Source organism: Oryza sativa, chromosome 3, assembly GCF_034140825.1.
Source record: "Oryza sativa Japonica Group chromosome 3, ASM3414082v1".
NCBI lineage: Eukaryota > Viridiplantae > Streptophyta > Magnoliopsida > Poales > Poaceae > Oryza > Oryza sativa.
This window is the reverse complement of record NC_089037.1, coordinates 28,870,003-28,882,170: the sequence shown is the minus strand read 5'-3', so window position 1 is coordinate 28,882,170 and position 12,168 is coordinate 28,870,003. Positions and strand designations below refer to the sequence as shown.

General features: G+C 42.1%; 1 protein-coding gene and 1 long non-coding RNA gene across 2 annotated transcripts; one reads left to right on the top strand and one right to left on the bottom strand.

The window, feature by feature from the left end:
- Nucleotides 1-4,008: 4,008 nt before the first annotated feature.
- On the top strand, nt 4,009-4,759 carry LOC107280482 (uncharacterized). The gene is made up of 2 exons (XR_001544812.3): nt 4,009-4,144; nt 4,221-4,759. It is a non-coding gene; the product is annotated as an uncharacterized lncRNA (long non-coding RNA).
- Nucleotides 4,760-7,025: 2,266 nt separating this feature from the next.
- LOC4333809 (protein yippee-like) lies at nt 7,026-10,500 on the bottom strand. Its single transcript, XM_015777440.3, has 5 exons — nt 10,170-10,500; nt 9,992-10,035; nt 7,677-7,785; nt 7,543-7,598; nt 7,026-7,403 (listed from the first exon to the last, which is right to left on the bottom strand). The coding sequence occupies exons 1-5, from the start codon at nt 10,263-10,265 to the stop codon at nt 7,319-7,321; spliced, it is 390 nt and encodes a 129-aa protein (XP_015632926.1). The 5' UTR covers nt 10,266-10,500; the 3' UTR covers nt 7,026-7,318.
- Nucleotides 10,501-12,168: the final 1,668 nt, after the last annotated feature.

Here is a 12,168-nt window from a genome sequence, read left to right as displayed (position 1 = left end):
TACATTTTGTAGGAAGAGGTTATTATCACCTATTCGCTTTTTAAAGGGGTTGGGTACAACCTTGTCGTTTACAGCAATTGAACGTATTATTGCACAGTGTTGATAGCCATTTTAATTTGGGATATGAAGAATGCTATATGTATTATTTTTTTTTCTTACAAAACTCTTATTAAACACAGATGTTGCCTGTGGATATGTTGTATGAGTTGACTAGACGAGAAGAGTAAAGATTTGGTTAAAAACTTAAAAGTGTATTATTAATTCTTATGGTATCGATTAAGTGAACACCAAAACTAAAAGTCTATTTTTCATACAGAAACTTCCCGTTTATATTTAATATCAAAGATAAATTTGATTCATATATATACTATTATAGAAATTAAAGATGCTTTTACCAGTATTTTGGTACGTCATCCGCATTTGAGTTGGTTTTTAAGTTCGTTCACTTTTGAAAATACATGTATGTGTTTGAGTTGGATTTTATGCTCGTTTGTTTTTGGAAATACAAAAGGAGTCGTATAACAAATCATTTTTTTTAAAAAAAAACTCATGCTAACTTTAGATGAAATACGGACTACTAATTGCAGCTCACGATTTCCTAAAAAAATATTCAAGCGAATTCTCACTGTGAATTTTACCTAACTAAACCTTATAACAATTATAAAATTAAAATAGCATTTATCCGTTGCAACGCACGGATATTTTTTCTAGGAACTATAAATTTACTGTATTAGAAAAATATCACTACTATTCGCTAAACATGTTGTGTGCCAGTGAAAACTCCTAAAATTTGAATTATCGTTGTCACGTTTCCAGGCATCTTCTCCTCCAAACTATAGAGAGGAAAAAAAAAACATCAATGGTGCTGCGACGAGCTTGCCACCGTTCGGAGACCTCGTTAGCACATTGATGAGCTCAACGGCACCGGTAAATATGCTTGTGCTGTGGTAAAAACCGTTGCCGGACTTGCCATCTCCGAGATTTGGCCACCGCCATGTCGAGCTCGCTGTCGTTGCACATCCTCCCCCTTCTACGTCGGCCGCCACTGTTGCATGCTCGTTGTACTATCGATATTGAGCAGCAGTTGTATCCTCCTCCTTCCCGCTACAGTTTTCGTTAATAGTAATGATTTTTTTTTCTAGTAGGACGGATTTTGTAATGATATGGATTAATTTTACGCTATATCAAAGGGAACACAAATCTTTGAAAAAGGCAGTTTCTATATTTGAAGTTAGGCATGGGAAACCGAATCATTCCTCAAAAAAGTTGAGAGTCAGTTGATTCATTTGCGCATTAATTTCCATGACAGCAGAAATTAGGCACAGATCTTTGATGTCCTTCACAAAGGATGTTTAAGCAGATCTGACCATTTTTCTCAAAGAAAATGTCAAATAAACCTCTTTTCCAGCAGAAAATGTACCGGCAGGCGTGTTGTCAAATCAAGTACACTCCTCGAGCCACCATAGTTTTCTCTTCTTTCTCAGACAAACAGTAGCATCTCATCTACTCCGGTGAAGCTCGTGCCGCTTGAGTTGAGAAGCTGTCAAAAGGAAGTACTTCCAGCTAGACCACCCATATACACACACACATAACAAAATATCCATAAATCTCTCACTAATAAAGTACCATATCAGTTTACCAAACCTTACCCAAGCTTAGTAGTTTTACATGGCAAAAGGTTAACCACTCCGGCACAAAGAAGCGTATCGCGCGAACGATCTACGCTAGTGGGGAAAATCTGATAGCGACCCCGTCCAGGCATCGCACCAGTGCCCGGTCGGCGACCACGACGACGACTACTGGAGTACGTAAAAAACCGTAGCAACAAACCGGCCCACACAAGCCCCCCCACCGCCGCTTCCCGAGGCGACTCCACGACTCGACCACGGCCTCTGCCGCCGCGTGCAGATCGGTCCGAGCCAAGCCAAAGCCGCCGGCGCAACACCACGAGACCGATCGCTCCTACCACCCATGACATGAGATGATGAGAGGAGACGCCATGAGTGCGCGTCCCTTTCGCGGCGGGGTCTCGTCCGCTCTCGCTCTCGCTCGACTTCTCGAAATTTCCGACGCGGACGCATCTGTCGCGTGTCCGCATCCGCGTCCCCGGTGTTTTTTCACCGCAAGGGGGAAGGGGGTGGCGCCACGGTTGGTTTGGCGCGAGCCGGGGTGTGTGTGTGTTTGTGTCGGCGTGGGGCGCGCGTACGGCGCACGTAAAAACGCGCGTGGTCCAGCGGGGGATTTGGGCGCGATCGGCAAACTCCTGTAGCGTGGGCGTGGACAGGCGCCCCGCGCGCCCGGCAGGCGGTGGCCGTGTGGTGTGGTGTGGCGGTTCATCCATCCTGGCGCGCGGTGCGAAATTCCGTCGCGCGCGCGATGGCGGCCGAGGATATCACGGTCTCCGGGGGTCCGCGAGCTGCTGCTGCTGCGTTTGGGGTTGGCACGCACACATGCAGCGATTGGTGCCGAGCAAAAGCCGAACCTGCTCGAAATTCGGTTGGCAATTGATTGGGGAGTTTGCCTGCTCGGTTTGCTTTGCTTCGCTTTACTATTTGCTTGTGCGAGTGCGACACTGGCCTACCACGAGAGCGTGGCCCGGCCGCTGGCCTGCCTATCCCAGGGAAGAGCGGAGCTGCCGTGCGTGGCAGGCAGGCAGGGCCGGCCGTGCTACTTGAGGAGTTGAGGTCATCATGTCCTGCCCGCACCCAGACAGCGGCACTGTGTTGACACAAAACTCTCACAAACTGCGGGCTACTGCTGGCTGGAGTAGGAGAGTACTAATATTCTTCTTGATCAGGTGCGCCAGATAGCCAGTGGTGTTGTATGCTGCGAACAGTCTCTCTGCCTTTCTGTTAGATTAGATTAGTTAGAGATTAGCGGAAGAGATGCTGATAGCGTAGGATTGAGACAATAACCCAAGACCCATGGCAGCGCACGTGTTTCCGCAACGGTATAGCTAAGCCAGCCACAACGGGGTCATGTGCGCAGGCTAGAGATTTCGGTTATCCTGAGCGACCGGTGACACGGATAATTTTGTTTATAATCACAGGGCAATTTGCTATTGCAACTCGGCTACTAATCCTAGTTGGATGGACTAGGTAGCAAGGTGAAAAACAACCCCCCACCAATGCTGCTCTCCAATCAGTTTCTCTGGCAGGTCTCTTTTAATCATCAACATTTCAGAAACATGCATGCCCTACCAATGCAAGCAAAGACCCCAAGCTAGTACCATATGAATCATAGCCTCAGGGATCTTCTAGCAGCTACATCTTCTTCCAAAATCAAAAGTTTTCTCAATTAGCCTAGTTTTCCGTCTATATCCACAAAATAAACTAAAACCTAAAATCTAGGAAATTCAGCTATTTTAGATTCTTAGAAGTTGTCTACCAACTATCAACTCCTCGGAATTTTAAGCTACTCAAATAGAGTGTTTCTTTAGAGAGAGATAGGTATTGGAGTTAGGCACCACAATCAGAAGAGCAACCAACTTGGTTGTGTGGAGTAAACATCATATGCCCGGCAAGTTCGGCAAGGACATGGTGGTCTTGCCCCTCATCGAATCCTTTCCGCTTCTGACGTGATGTAGTACATATAACTATCATTCCCTAGCGCATCATGCTGATTCCAGGGATTTGGGCTGGATTGGTGGCGGCCCAGATCAGCTTATCTGTTGTAGCTAAAAGTTGAAATTTAAAAAATATTTTATAAATAATTTTATCATAATTTATTGGTCTTTAAGTCACTAAGGTTGTGTTCGTTCACGCAGATCAACTGACCTTTTAAATAGTGCGGAAACCAGAGCAATTAATTAACTTATGATTAATTAATTATTATAAGCTTAAAATAGATTTATTTGAACTTTTAAAAAACTTTCATATAAAAGGTTTTTAAAAAGGGTTAATTGTATTCATACCACTGCAAATATGCCAACTTAAAAAATACCACTACTATTCAGCATATCGGTTATGTGCCACTGGAATATGGGAAAATTGGAACCATGCCACTCCCGTCCAGTTTTCTATCACCTCCGTCATCTCTTTCCCACTTCATTCGCTTCTCCGCCATGGACGCCGGCGAGCCCTCCACCTCGGACTCGCTGGTCCTTGCCACTGCCACCAACGATCGAGCATCTTGTGTCGGACTCGTAGGTGCACTTCTCCTTTGTTTCCGATCGAGCTTCTTGTGTCTCATCTCATGCCTTGTTTTCTTCCTGCTCGCAGGTTGAGTTGCTCTCTGAAAACCCTGCTGCGCTTGCCAGGTACCCTGTGGGCACTGAGTACGATTGGGAAGGTATACAAAGATTGAGAGATGACGAACAAATGAACTAGATCCTATTAAAACCATGGGTGCCACCAATCCCGCCGCGGAGGGCGCGTGGAGGGGAACACGACGTGATGCCACCCTGCGCCGCAGCCGCCACCGCGATGGCGCAGTCGCCACGCAGCCTCCACACGCTAACCAGCTTCGGCCGCGGCGCCGATGACGTCGAGATGAGGTCACGCCCGCGTCCGACGTCGGTGACGCGGAGGGTGCCGGGTCCGACTTCGACCTCGACTTCGCGTTCGCGCCGCCGGTATCAGCGGCCAAGTTGGTGCCGGCCGACGACATCTTCGCGCACGGCCGCATCGTGCCTGCGTACCCGGTGTTCGACCGCAACTTCCTCGACCTCTCACCTGGCGATGTGGCAGAGCCTGCCTCCACGGCAGCGCCCTCCACCGACACCTACTGCGCGTGGACGCCGCGCTCGGCGCCGAGCTCGCCCAGCCTCGACATCGCAGCGAGATCAACGAGGGGGAATTGCAACTCCGAGACGACGGCGAAGGGTGTTCCTGCTGCATCTACAGTGGTGGAGAGAGAGGGGAAGGGGAAAGAGAAGAGAGGGGAGGAAGGTGGGGCCCATGTGCGGTTGGGGCTAATTGGGATTTTTGACGGAAAATGTGATGGAGTGGCATGGTTCTAATTTCTCCCGTTTTGAGTGGCACATAGCCAATATGCTAAATAGTACTGGCATTTTTTTAATTGGCATATTTGCAGTGGTATGGATCCAATTAACCATTTTAAAAACACACACCGTTTTAACATTTTAACGCTAAAAAAATAGAAAGCTATAGTTTAGAACGAGAGAACACTTCAAGAACAACATAAGATGCAATCTAAATATTATGAATAGCTAATTAAGCGTAAAAGAATGGTTGCGATTTAAGTGGTAGATCTAATCAACCGATAAATCAATACACCAACTATTAGAGGTTGTGTTGAAATAATTCTCCGTCACAAGATTTAATGACGGTTCTATAAATAATGTGCTAAGAGCCTGCAGAAGTCTCTATGATGAATGAAAAGTAACCAGGAAGTTTATTGTGAGATGTAAAAAACAATAAAAAACAAAATAGCAAATGTTCCAGGATCAGTTCATAATATATGCACGCTTAATATATTAGTCTGTTTGGGCCGAACACACATACTAAAACATACACACTCAACAGTTTCGTTTTCCTTCTGCTTTATTTGATCAATACTCGTGCACTTATACTGTTTGCATGGCGATGAACATGCTTGCTTGTAGTATCATCGATAAGTTTCCCTTTAATTTTCTTCTTTACATCTGTTTAATTTGTTCAATTTTATTTTATTACAGCTAATATTTTAAGCGTAATGGAATCATTCTTTGTTCGATGGAGGTATGGTTATTGGTTTATCACACACCAAATCTTTCTAACAAAAAGTCATGACTTGTAATCTTATAGTCTCTAAACTATCTATATGATGTTCTAAATGTATACGGTAAGAAATTATGCAGGGAATGATGTTTTATTGATCATTTAAGTGAGTACCACAAGCAGTATGTTTATTCTACTTGTTTATTTTATTTTATATAAAACATGTTTACTCTATTAACTAACACTCCCTTCTCTTTTAATTTCACTATTCTCTTCTAATTTCACTAGGTCATGAGCAACCGTTACAACAGATACTTCACCCTATATATGAATTTAACACCGGCATAAGTTTTTGTTTTATCATAATTGTTGTGTTTTCTAGAAGTTAAAAGATTTATATATTATTTGCCTATTTATTTTATAATATAAGAAAAAAATAAATATATTTATGAAATGGTTTATGTCATTTAGTTTTTCTATCTATTATTTTTAGTTTCTCGAAACATATGATATGTGGTAACGATACTTGTCCCAAATAATTTGTAAAGAATTTTACAAAAAAAAATTCATCTTTTTAATTTTTCTTTTCTCCTTTTTATGTGTTTGCATTGGTCCGATCACGCACTGTTGGATTGTGGTGCCGTGTGGCCCATCTACACACGGAGGAGCTTTTTTCTCTCTCTCTTTTTTTTTACAATTCACCATAGTAACTTGCGTGCTTGCCATTTTTATAGAGAGAGAGTTTCTTACCATTTTTATAGAGAGAGAGAGAGTTTCTTACCTGGTGCTCTTTCCACCGATTGTATCTCGCCTCTTTCCACCGATTGTATCTCGCCACGTGTCGCTCAACTAATGGATGGTGAGGGTAGCCAATCAGCTGACATTAAACCAGCCAATATGAGATAGATAGATAGATGCAAAGCGAAAAGATATTTTGGGAAGTCTCTAGAACATGGATGGTGTGCATTTTGTTTGCTTCTCGGTTTTTTTATGGATATTCTAGATTTATATCAAAGATGATAGATAATTGGGTAGTCTATAGGATTTATGTTTTTCTTTCTTTTGGCTATTTTTCATGTATAGTTTTTCTAGATTTATCTCAAAATTTATCACCACCATGTGGTCTAATGAGATGCTCAAGATGAGCCAGCTTTCGAAAGATAGATGGGTCTAAGAAAATAAATAAAAAATTTTACTTACAATTTATAATCGGTTGCATGTGAACCGATGAGACTGCATATAGCCTGCCAGAACTAACCGATCCAAGGAAAAGCAACGTCAAGAAGAGCTGCGTATTGGAACCAAATAGATACAGATTTTGGTTCCAACACCTGAAGGATGTAACGCTCGTATAATGTAGAGAGATTCTTGAGAAGCAGAATTTTATTTAGTCATTAGGGCCTGAGATACATTCCAGGATTACAACAGCTTTTAGGGGGCTACTACAGGCATCACTGGTTACATGCATATACAGACGGTAACACCCAATAATAACCTGAACTCCTGAAGGAAGATGATAGGATATTAGGTCATCTAGGACAACAATTACGCTGGGGTTGCTCTGAATGGAAGCAAATCCCCGGGTAACTAAGACCAACAAACACTTGGGTTATTTACATGGATTACATGGATAAGGCTTGAGCATGTCGAGTTGTGCTTCATACGTCGTCCACGTCGCTTCCCCCAACATGAGCATCATGTGTAACAAAGTAGTGGCTGCCATCAGGACCAGACACCTTATACCTGCTTAGCGAAAAAAGGGGATATGGTTTTGAATTCCAGAGTAATACAAGGGCAAGCGGCTTGATGCATAACTCTTTAATGTTAAATTGTAGAGCTTGTTGAAACACAGCAAAGCAATATATGAGGTTAAGAGGATTACCTCTCTAAAATAAATTTCCCTTCCTTGTACCTCTGGCTCTTCTCATGTGCAGCTTCCTAGAGTAGGGGCACCATAAAACTTAGATGCTACGCAATACAACATATATGACAACATAAAATAATCACAAATCTTACATATTTCCATCCAACAATGGATCCGCAGCCAACACAGAAGATATCAGACACAGTATGCATTCCGGTTATCATCATGCGATCCTCTTTTACTCCAGAAGTCACATTGACACTGCCCACAACCAACATGACTTAATCAAAAGAGTATAATACATGGGCGGTCCGTAAACTTGGACCAGAGTATCATCTATGTCTGTAAACTTGTAAAATGCACATCTAGATTGATCCCCAATCTTGGTTTAATCTATCACCCAAGGTCCAAAATGCAGATGACGCAGCTTCGATGCTGATGTGATTATCCACACCTCCACGGTAGCTAGACTTTTCCATTTAAACCCCTTTGCTATAATAGCCCCCAAATCGACTTCCACTACCCACAAATCAACAAACATGTATTTCCTGGTATTCTGGAGATTCATAGTATAAGTTATGCACCAAAAGATTTAACTGGGAGCAGCGGGAGCCAATTTAGAGGCATACTGTGGTAGAGGGGCCTAAATGCAAATTCTCACCACCGTGGACAACCATATCAGTGCCTGAGTTGCACCATCTATACTTTGAACTTTGAATGGGCCTAAATGTGCATTTTACAACTTCATGGATCTGTACGACACCCCGATCCAAGTTTAAGGACCGGCTGCATATTTTACTCTTATAAAAACTTTTGGTTCGTAGAATGCTCTAGAGTTATATCATGCAACTTTGTATTTGTACCAAATAGTGAGATATATTTCAACCAAGGACATTAATTTGCTAGGGCTACCAAATACTCCATTTGTTTCATATTATAAGTCGTTTAACTTTTTCCTAGTCAAACTTCTTTAAGCTTGACTAAATTTATAGAAAAATGTACTAACATGTTTCAATACAAAACAAACATATTATCAAAATATATTCAATGTTGAAAATTGCTAATTTTTTCTATTAACTTAGTCAAACCTAAAGAACTTTAACTAAGAAAAAGTCAAATGACTTCTAATATGGAACGGAGGGAGTACTACATTTATTGATCTGAATGATGGTGAACTTTACATAACACCGTAAAACTGTTATCTTCCTGTAATGGTAAAGAACCACAAATTTATTTTGCTGCAGCTGAATTCTACAGCAACACTGGTACCTTCCGGTACTGGACTACAAATGGCAGTCTATGGAGACATGTATATAGAAAATTACAGTGGTGGTTAGTCTGCTCTTAGTAGTAAGCTTCTATTAAAGTCTATCCAGGACAGCTGGTGTACATTACCAGAGATCTTGACTGGCTGTTCAATAGTCCAAATCTAACTTCAAGAAAAGCAAGTTTTCAATATTGAATAAGAGTTCAATAATAGGAAAGGGAATGGATGCTTTTTCCATATGTGGATAATGTGCCCATCTATCATTCCTTTTTCCAATAATGAACTTAGGCATCAGATTGGTGGTGAAGCAATTAGGGAAGTTGTCACATACCTTTACTCATTAATAAATAGAATCATAACTACAGAAGTTCCACATACAATTATTCTTAGTACTGTGTTGTATGCAAGTAGCTTTAGCTGCAAGGGATGCAGTTCGATATCAACTTCACACATGCCAAACTTTGACTTATAACGCAACTTCTTCTAATAGGGGTTGTATTATTGCATAGGAGATCAATTTCAAGCATATTGAGCGTCATTCTATGCAAGTAAGTGGTGTAACTTTAGCTATTAACAAAGCGCAGGCAAGGGATAGGTCTTGTGTCCATCCATCCAGCATCTCTAACATAGCGCATATCCACCACTCCTCGAAAAGAGTAGAATAACAAGAGAGTAAATTATCACAAATCCTTGTCTATTGGACTCTTTACTTTTTTTCCAAAGAGAATTCGGGTTTCTGTTTTGGCCATTGCCTATTTATTGGTCACCGTAATATACGCCCAGCGATCTCCTGTGCACAATCCAGTGCAATTACAATTTAGAGGATTCCCTGTCTGCTTGGTTTACCATCTTCCTTATCCTAATAGCGGTTTCAAGTTACTTGTACTACCAAAGAAGGCAGTCAAATCTTAAAACAGATTCGTAATTCTCAAATTTTTCATTGTGTTAGGAAGGAATTGGCTAGGCTACCCGCGTCTGAACCCAAACAAGGTGTGGCCGCAGTACAAATCGCTTTCAATCTCGCCTTGTAAAACGTATAATTAGTGGCCTGACGAACCAGGACTCAAGAAAAGAAAGCACAGTGCATTTCCCATTTTCCCCCAAATTCCACACATATCTCCCGGCGTACGCTACCTAAAGTTTGACGAGCGAACAAAAATTCGAGGGCAAGATGAGGCCCGGGAAGGAGAGGCCACTTACACCTTATTGAAGAGGTACGCCTTCCCGTGCTTGCAATGGAAGGACTGCAAGAAATGGAAAGCAGCAACCATGAAACAATCGCTCCCACATCCGCCGTGCTCGCCGAATCAAACAAAGCTAGCCAACAACAACAACAACAACGAGAAGAAGAAGAAAGGAGGGGGCTGAAGAGGCGAACCTTGGAGATGATGTCGGAGGAGAGGCCGAGGTGCGTGTGGCAGTGCTTGCAGCTGTACACCTTCCCTTCCAGGTGCATCACGAACAGCCGCCCCATCGCCTCCGTCTCCTCCTCCCTCCCCCTCGATTCCACACCCCGATCCCCCAGAGCGCCGCCGCGATCGGTGTCCACCCGACTCCAATCGCGATCGCCGCTAGTCCCCCTCCCTCGCCGCCGCTCGTTCGCCTCGAATCCGAGATTAGGATTGCTTTTGTTTGTGGGGGGAGCAGTCTACGCGAGGAAGGGGGTGGCTTGTCTGCAGCACTGACCGGGTGACCGAAGCAAAAGCAGCAACTGGGGTTGGGGATGGGGATTGGGTTGATATGGGGGGTGGAGGCCGCGTGCGTGGGAATGGACGGGGGAGGAGAGGAATGGTAATTAGTATAGCCAACTAAACATATATAGCCAATTTAATAGCTAATTCATACAATAGTTATTTACTATAATATTAATATCTGGTCCATCTGTCATACACATATTTCGTCTTGAAGTTCGTGCTGCAGTTGGCTACAGATCTGTAGCCAACTACTCTTCTCTCTTCTCGTTTATTTCTTTAAAATATGTTTATAGTTGGTTTATGATATGCTATTATATCTGCTATAAAGGTCCTTTGAATCGTAGGAATGGGAAAACGGAGGAATAGGAAAAATGTAGGATTCTGACTGGAATACAAGTGTAAAACAGAGGATTGCAAAACACAGAAAAAACACAGGAGTTTCCGTTTGATTGTACCACAGAAAAAACGCAGGAATTAGAGAAAAGATGAAGACTCATAGGAAAGTTTCCATGAGGTAGAACCTCATGCTAGATTTCTTCCAAAACTTACATGGCATTAGACATTACATAGAAATTTTATAGGATTTTATAGAATTTATTTCTTCGATTCAAAGGGCTGTATAGAAAAAATTTAAAATCCTTGAGAATTCCTGTGAATCAAGGGGCCTAAAAGGGATCGCGGGGGATGCGATGCGGTGCGGTGCTGTGTCCGATTGCGTGGGATGGCCTGGGTTGCACACGACGGCACGAGCTAATTTGTGCGGGGGGAACAAGTACAACTGCTGCCGTGCTGGATCTGGTCTGCCCACCTGTGGATTTTCGTTCCTGGATGCAGCAACCTCCTCTCGTTTTTCCTTTTTCCACGTAAACTCATTAAGGCTGTGTTCGTTACTAGTTGGTTGGAAACTCATCTCCTCGCACAGAAAACAGAGCAGTCTATTAGCGCTTGATTAATTAAGTATTAGTTAATTTTTTATTTAAAAATAGATTAATTTGATTTTTTTAAGCAACTTTTGTATAGAAACTTTTTTTTTAAAAAAATGCACCGTTTAATAGTTTGAAAAGCGTGGGCGCGGAAAATGAAAGAGTAAGGATGGGAACCGAAAGTTCCGAACACAGCCTAAAGGAAGGAAAGAAAATGTAGTACTCGAGGAGTGTTTAGTTCTGCCAAACTTTTCAATTTGCCCTCTCTTTTAAGATAAGAACCACTCCTTCCGCCCCTAAATACAAAGAATTATTAGTGGATGTGATATATCCTAAAATTATAAATCTGGACAGGGAGTATATCTAGATTCATACTCGTAGAATACGGAGTAGTATCTTTTATCGAAACTATCAACTCTATACGAAATAAATCAAAGGCCATATTACGTATGATATATTAGAGCACGCGATAAATAATTCACCATTCTATATGCACCAAAACTAAAGTTAAGCTTATGCATATAGAGTAATAAAAAAAAATTAGACATATAATTAATAGGCAAATCGGATCTATGCCATTTTAAATGTGTGGTGGAGAGACAACCGAAGAGTGTCATTTCTTATAAAAGGCCATGATTATGACTTCCTTTCATAATCTACTTCCTCTATGTTATCAAGTGGAGTATTTGCTTTAAACATATATATCCTCCTTTCTAAAGAACATTATAATACATACCCTATACAACGAGTAATTCTACAT